This window comes from Candoia aspera, chromosome 3 (genome assembly GCF_035149785.1).
Source record: "Candoia aspera isolate rCanAsp1 chromosome 3, rCanAsp1.hap2, whole genome shotgun sequence".
Taxonomy (NCBI): Eukaryota; Metazoa; Chordata; class Lepidosauria; order Squamata; family Boidae; genus Candoia; species Candoia aspera.
The window spans coordinates 56,306,613-56,331,800 of record NC_086155.1 but is presented as its reverse complement, the minus strand read 5'-3'; the positions used below and the strand labels follow the sequence as shown (position 1 = coordinate 56,331,800).

Below are 25,188 nucleotides of genomic sequence, written 5' to 3'. Positions count from 1 at the left end.
TGAATTCAGTGGTAAGTATTGCATGAAGTTATATGTAGAGCATTACTTTCTGAATGAGCGCTCTATGAACAAAGAAACATGAGGATGATTTGAAGCAATCTATATAGCACTTGAACAATCGCTGCACTAGGAGTGATTGTTTTTGGAACCTATTAGTAACTCAGCTTTGTACTTAGTTTATAGCTGTAGATATGTTCTCTCCATCCAATTCAGTCTGTTTCCAAACAGAGTCAGGCAAATATTTATAGGAACTTTCTAAGTGGGGAACAAGGGCAACAGGATTTTCCAACCTGTCTATCCCCTGGAGCTTGCATTCTGATATACTTGCATCAAACTTACTTTTTGGAAGTACCATCCGCCTCTTGCTCTTTAAGCAAATCTTACAATATGTAGTTTGTTTTGCTGTACAGGCAGTCTTTGTTGGCATTTGATTGTTTTTTGCAAGGAGCAAGCTACTAAGCTTACTATGGTAACAAATCACTTAGTATCCTTAGTTTTGGGTGTGAAAAGGCATTGCCATATAAGGTAAAAGCTCCTGATTTGCCTGGAGGGCAGCTTGCCTGGGCTTGTTAGTTTCAGTTTCCTTTCTACCTGCCTTCCTCCCAGTCCTCTCTGAGCGCATGTGAATGCACAGCTTGAAAATATGTTTTTGTACTTTCTGTAAATACATTTATTTTTATAGAAATGCCTCGTGTGTGTGATTTTTCTGATCTCTTGGGCCAAATGCTTTCCAGCACACTCTGACAGTCTTTACTTAATGACCACAATAGGGACTGGAAAACTGGTTGCTAAGTGGTGCGGTCATTAAGCAAGTCAGCACGTGACTGGACCCGATTTTACAAATATTTTTATGACAGTAGTTAAGCAAATCACCATGGCTGTCAAGTGAATCATGGATCGTTAAGTGAATCCAGCTTCCCCAATGGACATTTTTTGCTGGAAACCGGCAAAAAGGTCGCAAATTACACATGGCCCACCGCAGAGGAGAAAAAGTGCTATAGCAGAATGGGGAAGCTAAAAAGAAAAGAAATGGGAAATGAAGGGGTTTTTTTTAAGAAATAAAAGCAAGAATGCTGTAATTATGCTTATAGATCACAGTCATTCCCTGTTATCATTGATTACTTATCGTATACAGCAAGTATATAAAAACTGATTGTCTCTAATTGTCCATGAAGGTTATCAAAACCTTTTATTTATTTCTTTATTTCTTTATTTATTTTAGTCAGTAGATGAATTATACAAGTAGAAATGATCCACGTTATATAAACAGGCAGAGAAATTGCAGCAGTAACATATTTTATCCTCCTAGGCTCAGAAATTGACAGGGATGGTGATTGTAGCCATGAAATAAAGAGACAGCTGCTACTTCGGAGAAAGACTATGACAGATTTAGACAAAATATTAAAGTGCAGTGGCATCATATTGACAACAAAGACTTCTGTAATCAAACTGGAACATATGGCTGTGAAACCTGGACCATCAGAAAGCTGAACAAAAAAAGATGTCTTTGAGTTGTGGTGCTGCAGGAAATGGAGAATAACTTGGATTGCAATAAGAATAAACTATTATTACAGATCACATAAAAACCAGATTGCTCACTGCAAATACTAATAATGAAAGTACAGCTTAAAGATTTGAGTATACAATACAAAGGCAAGGATCATTGCAGAAGGCACTGATGATAGAAAGATTAAAGACAATCAAAAAAGGCCTATGAAGATAACATGGAACTAATGGCATTATTATGGGCTTACAAGAACTCAAAGAAGCAGTTATTGACAGACAATTTTGGCAAAGTAATGTTTACTGGGTCACAAAGAGTGGGAAGTGGCTGAACAGCTGAACAACAAGGGAAGTAATACAGACTGTCTAAACAACAACACAATAAAATGTTTAACAAAATGTACAGGGTGGAAATCATGTTTAGACTTATTGATGTACATGAAGATGTTAGCTATTAAGATGTCTAAAATGATAAACATGAGAATGTACCAGAGAAGCAACAACGTGAGTAAAAATGTCAAAAATTATTTCAAAGGGATTGGCTATGTCACTTGTCAAGTCAAGAGTTCAGCCAGTGAACTCTGAAGAGAGGGGAAATATTCAGCCCAACCACCTTATGGAGCTTTGGGGGATCATTTGGATCTATTTTTACTGCTGGGGCTCTCTAAACTTTTCTGATCTTAAAAAAAAATAATCAGGAAAAACTGCCAGCACATATTAATGTATCATAAAACACAATGTTGGGAACAAACTGTGCTCAGAAAAGGGCAAAAAATCTCCATAACCCAAGAGCAATTAATTTTGCTGGTAAAAACTGGCTAATTCAACTCAGAGGGGCAAGTGGGATAACAAGAAAAGGGCTCTCTTGCTACATAATGGCCATGGCTTAAGAACACATCTGATCTAGGAATGAAGTAAATTGCCAGAACAGAGACTGTATGCTTATGCTTATACTGATAACCAGCATGCTAGCATTTTTCATAAAGATAAAGATAAATCCACAATCCTAAACCAATGTGTTAAAATTATGGCTATACTGGGGCATAAATAATACATACCTAGATTCATACAGTATGCTCACAAGTTTCAAGGAAGATAGAATTTATCCTATTATTCCAGAGGTCTTTATGAATTGCACAGACACACGTAGAGAGCTTAGCAGAAACACTGTATCCACTCTGTTGATTCATAGCAATGTTGCCTGAATCTTGTCCTTAAATCATGCATTCAAACAAACACAATTTTATTTCCCAGAAATATGACAATTTACCCACTTCAATCATCTGATTTTTGCAGACTATTTATGGCAAATATGGTAAGTGTGCTTCTTAGTCTTATTTATAGGTACAATTTTCTTGTAGACTTGCAATGGTATAAAGAAAGCAAGGCTACGATTTCACAAGCAATATACACACACACACACACACACACACACACACACACACATACATATATTTGTTAAGAAAGACACAAGATATTTCCAAAAAGAGGCTAAAGAAAGGATGGGGTGTGTGTCTACAAATAAGATCAGGACTCTACTCCCTTATTCATGTACCTGCAAATGTGTGCTTTTTCTAGGAGTTGCTAACAACTTGCCTGACAGCTAGAACATGAATGCTTCAGACATATATTTAAAAACAAAAGTGTACAGAACTGCAGCCTCAACCACATAGAATACTGTATATAAATGAAGAGAAAATTATCTCCCAGTGTCTGATCTGAAGAGATGCCAATATGTCAGGTCACTTTAAGGAGCCAGAAATGATACATTTAAGAAACTATTCACCCTCTGAGAAGAAACAAAAAAAACATCTCTTGAACAGAATGCAAACAGAGAGGCAAAACCAGGCTCTGCTTGAAAAGGAAACATCTACAAATGCTTTCAGTCCTCTTTTCACTATGTCAGAAGTGACCCCCAATTACGAAGTCACAATCAAAGGTAAATTTTCATCTACCTTCCCCCATCCAACAGTTTTGTGAGACTTTAAGGTTGCTGTCCAAAGTACTTGGGCTGCAATGAAAGAAGAGACAGAAGAGATGTGAATGGGATCTACAGCATTCAACTGACAAGGCCCTCAGCACATACAGGAAGAGGTCAACTCAATTCTCTTGTGGACTTCCACACAGATCAACTCACTGCAACTCTTATTGGGAAGGGTCTGCAATATTTATACAATGGGAAACATTTTCCTCCCAACCAAAAATATGTATTTCATGATTTAATAAATATTTAATCTATGATACACTATTAACTAACTGCATTTCTGTTGACAAGCTAGGCATTCAGAAATTGCATCCCTAATGACTTGGGAGGAGAATCAATGCTACATACTGTACATACATTCATGTGCATCTTATAGTCATCACAGAGCAAGAGCTTTCCCTAATTCTCCAAGATAAAAAATATCATAGTCTGGGTTTTTGGACTAATTCAGCATAGTAGAGAGAAAGCTGCTTTAACAATGAAATATTCCTGCTTCCATTTTTTTTTATTCATAAAAGAACCCTTTTCCTCACTAAATAAATCCACTGGACTCTAAATAATTTGGGTGAATATCGTCAATATTGGTTAGCAGTTATAGCCTGCATAACTGTGTTATATTCATCCCCAAATGGTTATCCTCCCTAAATCTCTAACATAAGGGAATATATGACAGCAACTGTCATGAGTAAGGATGGCGAGCAGGGGGCTCCCATCCAGGCTGTAAAGCACATGCGTAGTAGTGAGGAATTAGGTATCCATTCAAAGAGACACAGATCGGGCCCGCCTTAGCCTTTGGGGTTTATATGTCTGGGTTTTTCCCACGCTTCTTCAGTTTGTTAGGATTTTCTGTTATGTAGCAGTAATAAAACACTAGAGACCTATTCCTTGTCTCAGCGTGGTTCCTGGCTGTTAGGACAGCAACTTCCTGTATTGTTAGAACTAGATCTTACAGCTAGAAATTAGGGTGGAAATGTTAGCTGTCTAAGGCACAAATATTGAAGCTTAGGGGTGTTAGGCCTTTCCCCTCCCCCCTCTACGTCCATACATATGCAGGCATGGCTACAAGAGAGGGAGAGGGAATTCAACATGGATTCCCTCTGTTACAGTTAGCATTTTCCAAGGTCTGGAAATCCCAAATTTTAAAATAAGGTATAACTGGAACTGGGTGGAACAAACTTAGTACCTAAAGGAGATTAACTCCCCTCCAGAGAATCTTTCCAAGTGCCTGGCTAGGGACTTACACCAAGCATTTCACTGTTCTAAATAATCTTTTCTCCTGTTCAAACATCAGGGAAAAATTAAAATTAAAAATAATCCAGAAAGTGGATGTTGTTGTTGTTAGTTGCCGTCGAGTCATTTACGACTCATGGTGCCCCTATGTACAGGGCCGCAACTAGGGTCTGTGTCACCCGTGGCAAATATGGATTCCATGCCCATTTTGGCGCCCCCCAGCACTCATTTTGGCGCCCCCCCAGCATGGCGCCTGGGGCACATGCCCCGCTTGCCCCACCCCAGTTGTGGCCCTGCCTATGTATAACAGAACGAAATGCTATTTGGTCTTGCGCCATATGCCTGTTCCAATGTTTGCATCCATTGTTGCAGTAATTGTATCGATCCATCGCATTGAAGGTCTTCCTCTTTTCCACTGGCCCTCGACTTTACCAAACATGATGTCCTTTTCAAGCGATCATCTTTCCTGACGATGTGCCCAAAGTATGAGAGTCTAAGCCTAGTTATCTTTGCTTCTAGAGAACATTTTAGTTGTATTTCATCTAAAACTGATGTCCTGTTCAGACTATGAGATAGCCAGGCAGAGCTACTAATAAAATTCTTTACTGAACAAGCATTTACAATCATAAAAGTTCTTGCAATATATAGAGCATGTAATTCAATCAAGTCCTCCCAGGTGGCAAAGGACACCCAGGCAACACTACAGAGTCAGATGGAAGCAAGGCAGGAAGGCAGAACTGGGACAATCCTTGGTTCAAGGCTGCAAGACTGGAAGGAGCTATAGTGTGTGACAAAGGAGAGATGGGACATTCAGATAGGTGCCCTGGAACACAGGCTAGATCAGGCTGGCACACAAAGGCTAGACAATGCTTGGCTGAAGTATCTAGGCAGAGCTTGGTTCTGGAAGCAAGACTAGACTAGACTGGAGTGTTGAGGCTAGGCTGTGATCTAGAGGCAAGGCTGGACTGGACTGGAACATTTAAGCAAGGCTGTGAACTAGAGGCAAAGCTGGACTGGCACATTCAGACAAGGCTGTGAACTGGAGGCAAGGCTGGATTGGACTGAAGTGTTCAGGCAAGACTGCGAACTGGAGGCAAGGCTGGACTGGACTGATGTGTTCAAGCAAGGCTGCGAACTGGAGACAAGGCTAGACTGGACTGGAGCGTGCTGGCAAGGCTGCGAACTGGAGGCAAGGCTGGGATGGTCTGGAGCGTTCCAGCAAGGCTGAGGTCTGGAGGCACACCTGGATCATGCTGGAGCAAAGCACGAGGCTGTGCTCAGCAGGGACGGCAGAGAGAGGCTCTACTGGAGTGACCCATGCAGACGGAGGTTCCGCGAAGGCAGAAGGCACTGGCGATGGTTCCACGCTGGCTACAGGCAAGGCTTCTGATGCTGGTAAGGATTCTCCTGCAGGTTCTGTGAGCTCAAAGGAGCGTTTGTCTCCAGCAGCTTGCTCTTGGTGCGCCTGCCTTTTTATTTGCTCCTTTTTGCACCGTTTCCCCTTATTGGCCAATCGTGCTTCTTTTTCTTTCGTGCGCTTCTCTGCTCTCCTCTCTCAAGCACTGATTGGAGGCTTCAAATCCCCCTCCGGAGTTTGTCCAATCCTCTCCTGCGATTTCTCCTGCTCTGCTGAGTCAGTTCCTGGATTAGATTCCTCAAGTCCTTGCTGATAAGTTTCGTTTCCCCCTTCTGACTCCAAATAAGTTTCGCTTTCGGAGTCAAAAGCAGGCTCAAACCTCACAACTGATTTGTTTGTTCTTCTGGCAGTCCATGGTATTTTCAGTAATCTTTGCCAACACCACAATCTGAATGCATCAATTCTTCTTCTATCTTCCTTTTTTAATGTCCAACTTTCAGAGGCATATGTGGCAATTGAGAAGACCATGGAGTGAGTCAGACGCATCTTTGTTTTTAAACTGACATCTTTACTTCTGAAAACTTTAGATAGGTCTTTAATGGCAGATTTTCCCAGCGCGATACATCATTTGATTTCTTGATTACTACTTCCCTTGGCATTGATCATTGATCCGAGTAGACTGAAATTGTTGACAACTTCAATTTCTTCTCCATTTATTGTGACATTGTTTATTGGTCCATTTGTGAGTATCTTCGTCTTCTTCACATTCAGGTGTAGTCCATATTGCTGACTACAATCTTTGATCTTCATCAGCAAGTACTTCAAGTCTTCTTCACTTCCAGCAAGCAAAGTTGTATCATCTGCATATCGCAGGTTGTTAACGAGTCCTCCACCAATTCTGATACCCCGTTCTTCTTCGTACATTCCTGCTTCTTGAATTATTTGTTCAGCATACACACTGAATAAGTAAGGTGAAAGCATACAACCTTGCCACACACCTTTTCCAATTTTGAACCACTCGGTACCACCGTTTTCTGTTCTAACGGCTGTTTCTTGACCCAAGTACAGGTTCCGCATTAGTACAATTACAGTAAGTGCTCTGGAATTCCCATTCTTCATAATATTAACCATAACTTGTTATGGTCCACACAGTCAAATGCCTTTGCATAATCAATGAAACAGAGGATGTAGGGGCATAAATAACTTTTTAACTTCACTCCCACCCTGCTAGGCTATAGCTAATGGATTCTTTGGTCTGTCTGAGTGCTGTTCCATTAGAGTAATCCAAACTGGGTAATATTTGTGGGCCTCTGTTCATACTTATTCTGAATATTGATTTCATGTCACCCAGAAGCTTTGCTAACAGATCCTGGTTAAGTGTGGTTCATGCAAAAGAAAAATATAGGTATTTTTGTCCTAACACTCAGAAATACAAGTAAATGGAGATCCAAATTTCCTCCATTGTTTACCATTTGTATTTCTGATTATGCATACACAATTTCCATCCAGAATATACAGGACAGTGTGAACTTGTAGAGTGTTATGCACCCAATGGGTAATGAAATCTTCTATTACTGTTTTTTAAAAAGATGCATTCATCTGGTTATTCAACAACCTAGAACATCTCTTTTTAGTTCATTTTAATCTATTGGACTCCTTCCCCAATAAAGACCTTGTAAAGAAAAACTTGACACAAGCCAACTCCTTGTAATGTAAGCTTTTCATGACTAAACAGATCAAAATTATAACAGCATAAAAATTATAGTAAGAAATACTGAAATATGAAAAGACAGAACAATTAGCCACATTTCCAGCTATATTCACACATCAATGCTTTCTTTTTTTAATACAGATGTTTATAATCCCCTTCATATAGAAAACAGCAACAATCGCAGGACTACACAAATAAGCCAAGAATTCACAGAGTTGAGTAGAGCATGATACTTTTCTCTCTCTCATTTTCTGTAACCAACATGGAACTAGAGAAATGTGCCAAATAAACACAGCTTTTTAAATCATTTCACCTTTAGGCAGAAGGCCAAGCTCCAGAAATAAACAGGCAGATTTCCCTCAGTATATTTTGCGCTACTTTTTCAGCTCTGCATTCCTTACCCTGTCTCCTCTTATGTCATAACTCTCCTACCTGCTACATGGTATAGCACAGCTAACACAAGGTGCAGAAGCATAATCAAACTACTTTAAAAAAAGACATTGTCCTCACCCTCAGTTGTAACATGAGAATAAAGAATATCATTGAGAAAAATATATGTATAAAAGTTTCTGAGCAGTCAACTACTACATGGAATAGCTATTTCTATACTGAGATCCTACTAATAATCTTCTAGTATATAAAGATAAGAGCAACGGAGAACATGTTACCCTCCAGGGGTTGCTGAGCTAAACTCCCAAGAGCTTCCATTGAAGGACCCTGGGAATTCAGCAACAGCTGGAGGGCCACAGCATCTTCATTTCTGCCATATGGAATATTTCAGATCAGCTGTGGCATCAACACTAAAGGCTATTTGGTAATCAGATTGTCAATTTCACAGTATTTTTTATGTGAACAATGAACATCAGATGAACATAACTGATGAAAGTATTGTACTTTGATTTCAGTGTTTTAAAAAGCAATCCCTGCCATACTGAATTGCCCAGTGTTGATAGATTCTTAAAAAGTAGGGGAACCATCTGAACATGAGCACATTACACCTCTGCTTTGGTCCTCCACTGGCTTCCAATTACTTCCACCTGCAATTCAGAGTGCTGGTTTTGACCTTTAAAAGTCTGCATAGCTTGGCACTGAAGTATTTCCCAGACTGCCTCCTCCATTTGATTTTGACTTGCCTAATGCAGAGAATCAATTAGTAGTCCTCCATTTCCATGAAATTATGGGGAGAGTGGCTGTAAACATTGTTCCTCTGTGGTGATCTTGATGTTATGGAACTCCCTGTCCCCTGAAATCTGATCAGTTCCTACCTTGTTAGACTTCAGGAAATTATCAAAAACAGAATTGTTGAGGGCCTTTATAGATGCTGACATCTATTTTTATTGGTTTTTTTATTGGCTGTCTTACAATTTTAACTGTGGATTAATTTTTGGAGATTGCTATTGTTTATTATATAATTTTAAATGTGGTGCTGGCCACCAGCTTGACTGGCTTCAAACAGGGTTGGATCAACTCATGAAAATCATGGAGATCAATATATTGGCTTCAACAGCAGTGTGACTGCCTCCGAAGGCCATCTGCTGGAAGACTGGTCAGCTTTCTTGTGCAATTGGTTGGCCATAGTCAGAAAACACTGCTGGACTAGGTGAGCCAGGGATCTGATCCAGCAAGGCAGTGCTTATGTGTTTATGTTCTTATGTACCATGAACATTTTATTGTTATGATTATAACCCACTGACAGTCTCTCTTCTGAGGCAGGCAAAATATTATTTATATACTTTTATTTATACACACACACATACAAACACAGTATTACTCCAGAGGGCACTTCAATGTTTCATTCTGAAATTTCAAGCATATTTCAAAGCCTTTTATATTCATAGTCATGACATCTAAACATTTCTATTTCTATACAGGGAAGGGAAAACTGAAATCTAAGAAAAGTATCTAGATCATCCAGGGTATACAAGAGAGAACATATGTATTCTGAGGACAGGGTGCTAGAGACCAAATCGTAAATTATTATCAAATTGTCAAAATCGATGAAAGGCCTATTTTTCCATGAAACAACTCAATGTCACACAAATCAAGATAAAGTTAGAATTTAGGAGTAGGTGGTAGGTGAGATGAAATGCTTATATACAGTTTATAACATCTTACAGCAACAACATGGAGTTTTGTAGGACTATGAACTTCCATTTGTCATAACAAAGCAGAGTGTATTTTAAATACATTGAACCATGATTCGTATCTTTTGTCTGGGAATGTCATGTAATCAGGTTGACTGAATATACAGAACAATACAGGAAGCTTCTAGTATTAAGCCATAAAATGAAGAAAATATGTCTGTATTAAGTTTCAGTTTAAGGAGATAATGATTCAGAAACTGAGAAAATTCCCTTCCAAGTTAAGACTTTAGTTCAAATTAGGCATCCCTTTGTTCTTGTTATGTGCACATTTCTCAGTTACAATCACAACCATCAGTGGAAAACCCAATAAAAGTGCAGACTTTCTTTTAGTTTTTGATTCATGACATGCTTTCCAGACTAAACAAAGCCCATGATAGACATTTCATAGAACATCCACGTAGGAGCCACACAGGCTAATATTTGCTGTGGAGAAGTATTTTATAAGCCTCTTGCAAAAGACCAACAGCAAACCTCTTGCAACTAACAACATCCCCTAAAAATAAATGTAGGCCTTAGATGCCAGTGTTTGTCTGAATACTTTACACTGAAAACTTATATTCCAATCTTGAAATATGGCATAGATACACCAATCACTTTATAACAAGCATTTCTCTTTACTTACTTACAATCACTTAGCAGATATGGAGTACTCAGAATTGTATGAGGATAAATTAAAACTGCAAGCAAGGCATTCAAGGTTTTTTTTAAAAGGCCATCATCCACAAGTGACTTTTAACAAGATCGACTCAAATTCAAAATGTAAGAACAAAAGGTGAAGCCAAAGACCCATTTAGTTCAACATTTTATGTCACACAGTGGCCAATCAAATGCTTTCAAGAATTCAAAGCATATACAGGAGAATGATAACCTTTTCCTATTCTGGCTTTCCAACAGCTAGTATTTAGGCCACACTGCCATGATCCAGGAAGCAGCAAAGAGCCTTTGAGATTAGTAGCATTAAACACCCAATCCTCCATGAATTTGCCAAGTATCCTTTTAAAACTATCTATACTGGTGGACATCATATCTGAAGGCAGCAAATTCCATAGTTTAACTATTGTGTACCAGAAAGGAAGCTTAGTTTCTGCCCTACCCAATCATTTTGCATTAAAATGGGAGGGTTATCTTAGCTTTACCAAGAACAAAGGAGTGGATGACCATGAGTTTTCCTGTTTATCTTCCTTTGAGGTGGGAAACGGTCTTAAATTCATGACCATCTTCCTTTCTGGAGAACACAGTAAGTTCTCCAGAACGATTTTCTTTTATTAGTCCCAAATTTCCTCAGATTTGGTTTCAATGGATTACCCTGAATTCTAATAGGGGGGGGCAAATTTTTCTATTCACATTTTCCAGTTACATGTCAGTTCTTATGCCTGTATCATATCTACTCTTACTTGTCTTTGCTCAAAGTTTAAATGCCTGAATTAAAGTTGTCTTCTTCACAGGGGAGCTGTTCTGTTATCCTAAGGATTTGGTGGTTCTTTTTTTTCACCATTTCCAAATCTATAATACTCTTTTCAGAAGTAAAGTGACCACAACTTTATATTAAGTCTTTTCATACAATTATATAAGCCTATTACTATTTTTACAGATTTATTTGCAATTTCCTTCCTAAAGATTCTAAGCATGGAATCTGCCTATTTTACAGCAGTTGAACACTTGACTTTTTTTTTTCATTTTTTCATTGAGCTATTCACCATGAGTCCAACTGCTACCAGCTTAGATTCTGTATTGTATATTTGTGCCAATGTCCATCAATTTGATTTTGCTTACACTGAACTGCATTTACCATTTGGAGCCCCAGGTCCCCAAGGTTAGTTCCTTTTGGTGCACTTGGCAATTCCTTTTAAATTTTACTACCTTTATGTTTAGTATCATAAGCAAATATGGCCACCTCATTGCTCGTTAATAACTTTATTTATAATCATGTTAAGTGCACTGGTCCTTGGGAGACTTCACCTTGCACATCTCTCCAATGTGAAAATGGTGCATCCCCCTAATCATTCATAGTGCAAATCTATATTCCAATTAAGCTGGGAGTGACGAAGAGTTGCCACATACACTGACAGAATGGCTACTATTCTGTGCATATACTGTGTCCAGAATAAGTTAATTAACTAATGACCTTTTAACATTAATACGTAACTTTCCAATGATATAAAACCTTCTAGATCTTGCAGTCTCTGCTTTTGAGGATTTTGAGAAAACCAATTAATGTTGGAGACAGAACCTTATTTCTACACCCCACCTTCGAAAAGCCTATATACTTGCTGAGTAAGACCACCTTGGCAAATCTATATAAGTAGGGTTGTAAAGTACCATCATCAAAATATTAATTGACTATCCCAAGGGATCTTTTACTAGCATTTTAAAAATAGTTAAGACTCTACAAATCAATTCTTATTTATCCATTTTTGTGAATCTTGTAAATCTGTAACTTTCCAGTAATTTATCAACCAGTAAAAGTTAATATTTTACACTGCCTGCCTTTCCATCTGCCATAGTCATCAAATAAGAACACAATGCACTTATGGTTTAAGGGGCCATCACTATTAATTCAATCTTCCCCAAATTACTTTGCAGGAAATGGGAGAACATAGATTAAGAAAAGCATAGTCACTTCTTGTTTAAGATATTTAAGGCTCTGACAAGGGAAGCAAAATAGCAAACTGGCACTTTTATCTTAACCAAAATAATGAATAGCTGTAACAAATTATGCTAGTTCAGTGAAGAGGTGTTGAGTTAATCTGCATAGATAACAGGAGTTTTTGAACTTAATGGGTTTATAGCAACACAGCTGTCATCTCATGCTTAAAAAGAATATTTGCTAAAGATGAACTAAAAAAAAAATCAGATTCATGAAGTTGCCAAAAGTACATGACAAAGAATATAAGGATTAACAAAGAAAAATAATTTAGAATAAATTTTGCACATCTTAATATGGTACATCTCATTGAAACTCCAATACAGTAGTATAATGTCCTATTATGACCTTGTGCATCATTTGTCTTGTCCACCATATATCCATCTATAAAAAGGAACAACTATTATAGCCAGATCAGAGAACTCTTGAAGGACATATAAATGGAATCTTTTATGGTTGAGAAATTGTAGTCTACAAAGTGGTACTCATGGTTCTCAGTAATATTGTTGCTGCTGCTGCTGCTGTTGTTATCAACCCTAATCAATCCACTTTAGGCCTCTTTATTAAAGGATATGGACAGTAGTCTACCACACTGGTCCACTCTAGGTTGGTAGCTAGATGTTTTCAACTTCCCAGTCTAGGGACAAGAGAGAGTGATAGCCCCAAGGTCACCCAGACTGCTTTTGTGTACAAGGAGGACTACAACCCAGATCTCCCTGATCCTAGTCCAGCACCTTAATCACTACACCACACTGGCTCTCAGTCTTGTTATATGAATGTGCAAATAAAACAAAGCAACACAGAAAGGCACAGAGAATCTCTAGATATTCCTAAATAGATTTATTAAAATATCAGAGAACAAAAAAGGCCTTTACTGATAGCTGATTCAAATGGTTCTGTGTTCACTAGGAAAACCAGGAAACTGACAAATAAGACAAAAAAGACAAAACTATGAAGGATACTATGCTCCTATCATAGACCAGAAATACCACTTCAAAAAGCTCTTATGTCATACTGCAAATGTTCTTCCAAAGCAACTGTATGTTGGAAAACATCACCAATTGAGAGTTGCATCCTGGTATGTAATGGCAGATTCTTTCAGACTCTTTCTTCAAGCTTGGACAAGGGCAAAAGAGACTTATCATGCCATGTCCCTTACACTACAGAGTAACCACATAGGCCTGGAGGCTCTTGCCTTAAACACAGAAAGCCAGACCTTTATTTCCAGACAAAGGTCAAAAGCTGTTCTGCAATAAAACTCTTAGATGACCCAAAGCCACCAATTAAAAAAAGTTCAATTCAACAAATGGAAACACAGCAAGTCCATTAAAATTTCACTCATTTCTGACACAACCCATTCAATGAATGAATATCTTTTTTTCTGCCTTGTGAATTCTGATTTCTTTCACATGATGTCAGATACCATATGAAGGAATTCATTGAAAAAACATTACATATGATCATATAACATTGTTTAATTTGTGACCCTTAGAAGCATTTAAAATGGTCTGTGAAAATGTCAAGTTTGACTCCTAATGACCACATAGACCCAGCCATACAATTTTCTTGGCAAAAATATGGAATGTTTTGCCATTGCCTTCTATCAGGGAATTTTTTTTTATTTTAAAAATTCCCAGTCAAGTCTACAGCTGGGTGTTCTCCCATCCATGTATGAAGCAGATCCAACCCTGGCTAACATTTTCAAGATCAGTAGAGGTTGATTAGGTGCTACAATTTGCTGTGATTAAATTTTATGCTATGACACCATGATTAAAGTCATACAATAAAGTATAAAATCCCCAACCACTATGGTTAAAACAACTGGAATTGTAAGGATAAGATATTTGGAAAGAGAAAAAGAAAATAAACATTCAAGCATGACTAAAATTATTGAGGGTTGCAAAGGAAAGTAATCATAATGAGAAATCAAGTACTGTACATATATGTATGGGCTAGTGAAATATATATTCAAAAATTTACAGGTACTGATGTCATAGAACACTGTTCTAAAGTACAGTTTTAAGCAATAAAATACACCAGTCTATCTTACAAATGAGTCAGTATGGTAGTAGTTGGCAAAACGATGCTTTAACTCTTTCGACTATATGTCAAATGGTTTTATGAATTCAGAAAAACTTAAAATACTTGAGATATTTTGTATGCTTATTTCATAGCTAGGGTAAAAATAACACTTTCTATATTTTACAGTAAGAGACAATCCATTTCTAATTAACTGTCTCATTTAGTTGTACAGGTAGTCCTTGACTTACAACCACAATTGGGAGTGGAATTTCTGTTGCTAAGCAATACAGTCCTAAAGTATGACATTACGTAACTGCATTGCTTAGTGATGGCAATCCCAGGCAGTCCCGGTTTTTGTCATAACCCATGGGTCATTAAGCAGGAAGAGGCGGGATTCCCAGTAAGGAGGACAGGGGTGCTGCAGGGGGCTGTGGGAGGCCTAGGGGGGCCAGTACAGGCCGTGCATGAGTTGGAGGATGGGGTGCTGCAGTGCAGTGTGAGCTAAGGAAAGCCAGGGAAGGAATACCTTGCGGTTCAGGAGCTTCTTGGTGGACCACAGCTCTGGGGCTGCAAGCTTTTTGCAGCCCCAGAGCTGTGGCATGCCAGGAAGGCCCTTTGCGCTGCACTACTGGGCCATGCTGGGCTTCGCGTGGTGCAAAGGGGCTTCCTGGCATGCCACAGCTCTGGGGATTTTTGCTTTTTGGAGCCCCAGAGCCACGGTATACCAGGAAGCCCCTTTGTGCTGTGGGAAGCCCAGCCCCAGCTCGACCCAGCAGTGCAGCACAAAGTTGCCATGCCCTGGGAAGCCTCAACAGTATGGAGCAAAACTGCCGCATCCCAGGAAGCTCTGGCCACCCCAGCCCAGTCCCAGCTGCAGTTGCCCTTACCACCCTGCACTCCGAGTCCCCTACCGGCCTGCGCTCTGCCACCCCAGCTGACCTTCGCCATCTTCTTGTCCCTGCTGCTGACAAGGCATGCCTGCCCATGCCTTCTTGAGTCAGCTGCTGGCCACGTGAGGTCATCTTCCCCAGGTCTTGTGAGGAAACTGCCATGCGCAACCTTGGAAAGAAAGCCTCATGTGGCCAGCAGCTGCCTCACAAAGGGCCAGTCTGGGCATGCTTGGTCAGCAGCGGGAGCAAGAAGATGGTGAAGGTCAGCTAGGGTGGCAGGGGCCGTGGAGTGCAGGGAGCCAAAAGGGCACAGATGGGGGGAGATAGGTCAGTGGGGGGAGTGGAAGTGCCCCTTCAGTCGTAAATGTGGTACTTTAGTACCAAGTGCCCAAATTATTGATCAAATGACCATGGCCGTAACTTTGGGGACCCGTTGTAAACCCCTTCATTCAGCTCTGTCATAACTTTGAATGGTCACTGAATGAACGGTCATAAGTCGAGGACCATCTGTAGTCATGTACATATACTGTTCTATTTATTTTTGCCTCATTAAAAACAGCATTGCATAACTTGAATTCATTTTAATTAAGGTAATATTTCATCATAACCTAACATATTTAGGGCATTACTGTAATAGAAAGAACTGGGAATTACAAAGGATCAGGTCACTTACTTTGGAAAAATGGCAGTCATCAAAGCAGAAGCATACCCAGGCTTGCAAACACCCTCTGAGATATTACCATATTTTGATGCTATCTCTGGAGGCCTGTAAAAAAATAGTAAGTGTTACAATCAACCTAAGGAAAAAGTGACAAGTGTGTCAACTAAATCCTTTTATCATTAGTTTTTCTGAAGAGCAGCAACAGGAACAGAAAGGCTTATGAAATTAAAATGCGATGTCATCAGATTGTACCAAGTGGCTTCTGGTATGCAGCATATTTCCTTGCCATTCCATGAGTTTGGGGCCAAAAAATATAAAGAAAAATATTACCCAACCCGTCTGCTGAAATTACTATGTAATTTTATTACTATGTCAACTAGTAAACTATAACTATGTTACATTTATTACTATGTAAAATATTACTATGTAATACTAGCAAATCTAACCAGGTTACCATAGATTTCTTCCAGCCACTGTGAAAATGGAGTAAGTTGGATACCATAATCCTGATATGCTTTCCTTTTATCATTTTCTAAGAGCACAGTCTCTTGCACAATCAGTGGATATATGAAAGACTGAATTTATATTCTACGGGAGCACAGTTACTATGGTGACAACACAGCTATTCCTGTCAACTCTCTTTTCTATCTATGAACAATGATGGCCTAGCTTTCCTCAAATTTCAGTGCAAAATCTGAGTATAAACACAACATAATATTCATATAGAGGATACTGTTTAAGGACAATCTGCTTCTTTGTAGTATTCATGCATAACAGAAAAAACCAGTTTTAAACCTGTATTTCCCAAACTGGTGCTCTCCAGATGTTCTAGCATCTGGACAATGCAAATGCAGGTAATGAGAAACCACACCTGGACAATGCAAGTGCAGGTAATGAAACTCTGAAGTTAACAATTGAACTATTCTTAAGATAGTACTCTGCTTTAACATTTGGCCCTAGATACCTGTCTTAGGTATTATACAATGTTCTGAGATGACTGTTTTGGGGCAAGGTTAAGCATCATTAAACAATAGAATTTAAGATATTGGCTAAAAATATCTGTCTTCTTTGTGAACTTTTCACTACTACAAAGTATTCAGTGTTTGAGAACAAAAACTTGGAAATATATTATTGTTTAATCAATTAAATCCAACAACTGATAAAAGCTACATTGACACAAAATCACTATACTGGTATACACTTACAGAAAATATCCATCACAATGTATGAAGACATTTTTCCACAGCAAGCTTTTAAAGTTGTTTTAATTTTTGAAAATGAAAATGCCAAAATATCTTTTGTGCCAAATAACTAGTTCCCTTTCATTCATGGCAACCTGATGGTCCCATATAAGGAATGAATAAGCTGTCTGGCAAATAAAGACATAATTACATCCATGGTCATCAGGGTCAGAGGTTGACTTATTGAACTTTTCTTAGTATAATAAATAGTTCATATTCTAAAGTGTCACAAGCAAAACTAGGTTTGTAGCCAACCACAACTGCCAGTCCAATTACTCAAAATTATCTCACACCCCATTTTAGCCACAGACTTGGTCAGTCTTTTATATTTCTCCTTCTATGCTGTTTTATATGTTACTGTGATTTGAGATATTTATTTGCCTGGCCCTATTCATTACTAGAGATTTTTATTCAACTGGGACATTCACAGCCATCTTGAATATTTGTGTATAGTTACAAACCTGGATCAACAACATGCTTCAGAAGAAGCAAAGACTGTTTCTCTTCTGTAATTGAAAGCATTATGCAACTAATAATACCGTGATGTGCCAAATTATTAGACAAATCCTATCACTTCCAAGAACTAACCACAAATTCCAACCTAAGAACACTGGTAAAGCTGCTGGTATCATAATTGAGGGGTGGCATGTAATTCTTCAGACTATTTCCTCAACTTCTTTTTGTGTTATTCCTTGATTTTCATTTTGGTTGAAAACTGAAGCTTTAAACGACTGCAAAGTCTTCTGCTGTCCAAAGGAGATGAATGCTCTACAGAATGATTAGAAGCTTAAACTTTGAACCACAGCAAGTTTTAATTTTTTGCTTCATAATGCAAGATCAAGAAAATACTATATTACAGAGATGTAACTTTTTCTGCCAATACAGGAAATCTGCTGCTGACATATCCAGCCTCTGCTTAAAAACTTTAAGTGAAAACTAAAGTTCATCACCTAAAACCAGGCTTTTGTACTACTATACAACTCATATTATCATGAATTCTTTTTTAAAAAGTTCAGAAAAAATCCTATTTTGCATGTATTTGACCCTACTGGTTTTGGTTCTTCCTTATAATGAACAAGGGATCATAACCAGCAATATTCCTACGTAGACCCACTGTCTTTCCAAATTTAAATTTAAAAAATAAAAATCCCCTGAATCTCATGAGAGAGCCCATCTTACAATAGTTCTCATGATATTATGGGCATTTTAATTGCTATTCTATTTATTAAAAAGATCTGAGGGGAGAAATACCCATAACATGTGAAATCATTCAGGGGGCTCCATTTGCCTGGAAAAGCTATTGGCTAGGGCTATGTGAACATTTTGATGTACTCTGGAACTCTCCTGAGTGCAGCGCTATCTCACTACGTATTAAAACAGATGTACCTTTTTTCAGGCTTTTGTGTGAATCTGAAAAAAGACAGCTGGTTTAAAATTTACCTTAATCTATAATTAATTCACACTGACCTAGCAATTTATTGATATAACTCTGAATCAATATAATTGCCCCTTGTTATATCATTGTGAAGAAATTCACATTTTCGCCTTATTTACACTTATCACAGTAGGATTTTTTTTTTCAACCTGCCCTGCTCTCTGAAAGTTAACCCTCTGAAAGTTACCCTATTGTTGTGGGAATCTAGCAGTTATCTTAACATGTTGTGTGAACCAGGTCACCGAATTAAGCCTAATAATATGGCTGACTGACTATAACATGTTAACTGAATATAGCAGTTACATTCTATTAATTCAGGTTTAGGATTTAGCATGTTGTATGAACTCAGCAAATATTTATCAGCATCAGTTGAGAATGGTATCACAGTAAAAGAATTTGCAATAGTAAGTATATCCAAATATTTCTATTGTTCACTAACTTTTCATTTATATAACTTGGCTCTGCTGTCTATTTTCTGATTTATGGTCTTTATACATTTTCTTCCTTTTTAAAAATTGAACTCTAGATATCTCCTAGCTCCCTAAAGCAGATAGAGCACATGATATGTCACATGCCATATTGAACAGTACTACAATTTCAAACAAGGTATTTCTCCACAAGGATGGTACTGCCTTTATGTAATTTAGGAATTCCAGAGAACCTTGCCTAACAGACCATCTCCAGTTGCTCACGGTTTCATATGGCTTGTCTCCATTCTTCACTTGCTTCCACAGAACAAACCTGTTCTGTGTCTGGATAAGGATTATTACGTCCAACCAACTTGGGGAATGGCATTTTGGGCAGTAGCTTCAAAGACATTTCATTGTTCCAGGACATTTTCTAATTCTTAGATCTTAGGTGATCTTAGGTGATCCCATTTTGAAAGAGATCTGCCCTACCACAACTGGACTTCAACGGTGGGACAAGATTCAATAAAGACAAGAGACATCACTGATACTAATTCATGTGGATTGTTCTCCTCAATTCAATGGACCTGTAACGGAGAGATAAAGTGCCCCACCAGCAGTGGTCATATTGCCATGCTGGTACAAAAGTCAGCCAACAGCATGTTTTATTAATCTTTCTCTACTGTCTGGCAAATGTCTGGCAAATCCACAAACTTCATTTCACAATTAAAATGATGTATGTCCAACCTATTTAAAAGGAGCTAAGATTTCCATTGTTATCACAACTTAAATTTTTATTGCATCTTTATCCTGTATTTCTGTCATGCCATGCCTCCAATTTAAGCTACTGTGAAAATAATACATCCATATTTATAAGCATACTCATAATCTAGAGAGAGAAGGCAGGAATTGATTTAAGTTACTCTGACAAACAGTAATAAAAGGATGAAAAGTATTTCAGTTATTTATGCATGCCATGAGTTTACACTAAGTTTAGATACTCATGAAACCAAAGGCATATGGCAGACAAAATAGAAATTAAAAATTTCAATATTAATTAATAAGGATCCAGAATAGAATAATGAAGCATATTTTAATAGCAGCTTGATCTGTTTTTCACAAGATAAACCAAAAATCTCTTTTCAGATTAAGAGGACTAAAGCCATGGAGTGTGGTAAAATTGCTTAACTGTGCATGGGTGAACAGCTAAAACAACTGTGTATTTGCTTCTGGAGGAAAATTCTAACTATTAAAAAATAAAAAGATTTAATTAAGAGCCAGTTTGGTCTAGTGGTTAAGGCAACAGGCTAGAAACCAGGAGACTGAGAGTTCTAGTCCCATTTTAGGCATGAAAGCCGGCTGGGTGACCTTGGACCAGTCACTCTCTCTCAGCCCAGCCCACCTCACAGGGCTGTTGTTGTGGGGAAAATAGGAGGAGGAAGGAGTATTAGGTATGCTCTCTGCCGTGAGTTATTTATAAAAATAATAAAGGTGGGATAGAAAATAAATAAATAAATAAATAAATAAATATTCCAATGCAGATTCTTCATTGTTAATTTGAGACTGTCCCATAAAGAACATTCAGTGCAAATTTGTTGGATCTGCCTATGTAAAGATATCCCAAGTGACTTATTCTGCACATGGATATACTTTGACCTAAGAGGCATTTCCTCTTTTATACTTTATTTTCCCTCACCTCAATCTCATTCCTCCTTTCCTCCTTTTACAAGTGCAAGCTCCATTCTATCTGCTCTTTTGTTGTTTGGAGTGTTGACCAATCCCCTTGTCAGCATTACCCTAGTTTGATGTAAAGGAAAAAATAAAAATGTTAAACACATCAGTCAACTTTATCTGGTGAGTGCTTACAATGTTTTAGTACTAGCTCTGAGTGCTTCCAGAGTTTCAAGAGGAAGCTGATCAGGTATCATCCTTCATTTGTAACCCTTCCATATTTTTCTACCACTTCTTTTTTCTTACCACCTTAAGATCAGGAACTGCAAAATGTCAGCTCAATGAGCAGTCTATCTGAAATGTACTCTTCATCTCATGGCTGTGCAACCTGGTGCCTTCCAGTCGAAATGTTCTTTACGTGGCAAAATGTTGTGGGAGGATGCCAGGTTTCGCACCATAGCCTGGCAGGAAATGACAAGCCTCTAGATGCATAACTCTGATTTCCTCTCCCAGCCAGATTTGGTAGCTCACTCCAAGACACAACTCAACTAGATTCAAAACTTTAGACAACAATGATGCCAAACTGCTCACAGCGTGGCAAAGAAAGACAGGTATAGGTATAGATATAGCTATAGCTATAGGTACAGGCATTGGTATTGGTATTGGTATTGGTATTGGTACAGGGACAGAGAGAGAAAGAAAGAGAAAGAGATAGGGATATTGTTTTGTTGGATGCATCGGAGAAGGATGGATAAGGCACCAAGTTTTGGTTTTATTGCTTTCATTTTTTTTTTTTGCTTTTTATTTCTTTTGCTTATTATGAGCTGCCCAGAGTTGTATTTTTAAGACTGGCAGCCACATATGGCTTACAGACAGACAGACAGACAGACAGACAGACAGACAGACAGACTCAGGAGTTTAAACTCTAAGCTTCTCTCTCCCATCTTCTGAATTAACAAATACTTAGCAGATCTCTTGATGGCCTTGGGAGGCAGCTGTGATATGTGTACGTAAAAGCTTTTTCTAGCCTGGGAACTGTTATTTTTGACCTTATCAGCCTCAGTCCTTAGACCAGATGCCAGGCTGTCTAAAGAATGGTGCACTGTGCTATGGACAAATTTTACCAGCTTCAATTCCCTCCCAAAAGAAATAAATCCATTAAAATTATGTAATTTTAATTATATAATTGTTTTAACAATTATGTAATTGTTTTTGCTCACTGCAAACAGCCAGTATTATTAAGCTCCATTCTCCCTGTTTTCAAGAAATAAGTCAAAATTAATTTCTTCAATCAGATCTTTTGAACTAGTTTTTATTTTATATCTTAATTACGATTTATGGACTTTGAAGAAGCAGGATAGGAAGAGTATTGAAGCTTTTGAACTTTGGTGTTGGAGAGGACTTCTGAGAATACCATGGACAGCCAAAAAAAAAACCCAAACCAATGGATCATTGAACAAATCAACCCAGAGTTCTCACTTGAGGCACAAATGACCAGGTTCAAATTATCCTACTTTAGACACATTATGCAATGACCTCACTCTCTGGAAAAGGCTCTATTGCTGGGAAAGATGGAAGGAAAGAGAAGAAGAGGACAACCAGCAGCAAGGTGGATGGAATCAGTTACAGTGGCAATGAGTGCAATGTTGGAAGACCTGAAAGACCAGGTTAGAGACAGATCATTACGGAGAAAATCTATGTGATCACTAGGAGTCTAAAACAACGTGATGGCACATAATCAATCAGAATTATGATTTAACTGTTCAAATCAAATCAAGTCAATTTTTATTCGGTCATAGATCAACAAATAACACAGAAGATTCATATCTGATTAGAATCATAGGAAAAACACTTAAAATTCTAAAAAATCTAGGAGAAATTAGAAGAGATATTGTGGTGTGCTGTACAAATTATAGATTTAACTGTCCTATTTTATGGTACCCAACAGAAATATGAGTTTTTCTCACAAAATCATTACTTGTGAACTGGAAGGAAATATTATCTTCCATTCTGAGAAGAAAAGAAGATCCTTGAATGTGATGGGAGGTACAACAGCTGCAGACATTGCTGCTGCTACTGCATGACTGCCATTCATGATTAACATTTACTTGAGTGGGGCTGCTAGATTTTAACCCCTTTTGTAATGCTAAAATAAAAAAATAGCTTTTTTCAGTTATCCACCCCTTCTTTAGGGCAAAAATCTAGAAAACTCTAGAATTAGAGTCATATGTATTTTTGCAACCCAGATCTGATAGTCCTATCCCTTTGTTGTTGTTGTTTATTCATTCAGTCGCTTCTGACTCTTCATGACTTCATGGACCAGCCCACGCCAGAGCTTCCTGTCGGTCGTCAACACCCCCAGCTCCCCCAGGGATGAGTCCATCACCTCTAGAATATCATCCATCCATCTTGCCCTTGGTCAGCCCCTCTTCCTTTTGCCTTCCACTCTCCCTAGCATCAGCATCTTCTCCAGGGTGTCCTGTCTTCTCATTACGTGGCCAAAGTATTTCAGTTTTGCCTTTAATATCATTCCCTCCAGTGAGCAGTCTGGCTTTATTTCCTGGAGGATGGACTGGTTTGATCTTCTGGCAGTCCAAGGCACTCTCAGAATTTTCCTCCAACACCACAGTTTCAAAGCATCTATCTTCCTTCTCTCAGCCTTCCTTATGGTCCAGCTCTCGCAGCCATATGTTACTATGGGGAACACCATTGCTTTAACTATGCGGACCTTTGTTGTCAGTGTGATGTCTCTGCTCTTAACTATTTTATCGAGATTTTTCATTGCTCTTCTCCCAAGGATTAAACGTCTTCTGATTTCCTGACTGCAATTAGCGTCTGCAGTAATCTTCGCACCTAGAAATACAAAGTCTTTCACTGCTTCTACATTTTCTCCCTCTATTTGCCAGTTATCAATCAAGCCGGTTGCCATAATCTTGGTTTTTTTGAGGTTTAGCTGCAAGCCAGCTTTTGCACTTTCTTCTTTCACCTTCATCATAAGGCTCCTCAGTTCCTCTTCGCTTTCAGCCATCAAAGTGGTATCATCTGCACATCTGAGATTGGTAATGTTTCTTCCAGCAATTTTAACCCCAGCCTTGGATTCCTCAAGCCCAGCATGTCGCATGATGTGTCCTGCGAACAAGTTGAATAGGTAGGGTGAGAGTATACAGCCCTGCCGTACTCCTTTCCCAATCCTAAACCAGTCCATTGTTCCGTGGTCTGTTCTTACTGTTGCTACTTGGTTGTTATACAGATTCTTCAGGAGGCATACAAGATGACTTGGTATCCCCATACCCCTAAGAACTTGCCACAATTTGTTATGGTCCACACAGTCAAAGGCTTTAGAATAGTCAATAAAACAGAAATAGATGTTTTTCTGAAACTCCCTGGCTTTTTCTATTATCCAGCGGATATTGGCAATTTGGTCCCTATTTCTTCTGTGGTCCTCTTGTCCACAGTAGTAGATCTGGTGGTCATTTGATGTGAAGTGGCCCATTCCAGTCCAATTCAGTTCACTGATGCCCAAAATGTCTATCTTTAATCTTGACATCTCACCAATAACCACATCCAATTTGCCCTGGCTCATAGATCTTTCATTCCAGGTTCCAATGGTGTGTTGATCCTTAGAACATCGGATTCGCCGTTCACCACCAGTCCTATCCCTACTTTATATTTATCCTATTTTGTTCCTTCTCTTCTTTCCTCCCCTTCCCAGTGCAGTTACCTTATGTCCATGTGTGTATACATTTGTGTGCCTGCAAGAGTGGTTTATGCATGTGGGAAATCAAATTTATAGCTCCCCCTTTTTGGAATTTGTCTTCTGGCAAATGTAGATGCACACACACACATATATGCACATGTATACACATGATTTAGATGCACACATTTATCAGAAGGAGGAATTCTCTAGGGCTGATTTCCATTGAAGATAACAAACCTAAGTTGACAAAGTGGGGAAATGAAGCATCATTTTTGTGCTGTCAATTGCTTTGATATCCTAGTTAAATGGAAAGATAGAGTATTACTCAATCAAATAAATGAATAAACAAATAAAGGGAACACATTAATCTGTCAGCAATATTAAAAGCAGTCATATTCAAAGTTGACTGGCTTCATGTCAGGTTGTTTATAATGTTCCACCTAATTTTCTGTTTCTGTCACAAAAGAATTCAGATGTAAATATATCTGTTACCCCAGACAATTCTACTCCTCCCAAGAAAGCTTCCCACCCTATTCTGAAGTTCTTCACTATTTTTACCTGGGGGCACATCATTTTGGAACCCAGACTATC

General features: G+C 38.5%; 1 protein-coding gene across 2 annotated transcripts in view; it reads right to left on the bottom strand.

Annotated features, from left to right (window-relative positions):
- ST3GAL3 (ST3 beta-galactoside alpha-2,3-sialyltransferase 3) overlaps positions 1-25,188 on the bottom strand; it is a 260,656-nt gene that overhangs the window by 115,126 nt on the left and 120,342 nt on the right. For both annotated transcript variants that reach the window (XM_063297799.1, XM_063297800.1), the window contains one exon: positions 16,159-16,251. In XM_063297799.1, coding sequence (XP_063153869.1) covers positions 16,159-16,251 — 93 coding nt within the window. The remainder of the gene's footprint in view (positions 1-16,158; positions 16,252-25,188) is intronic.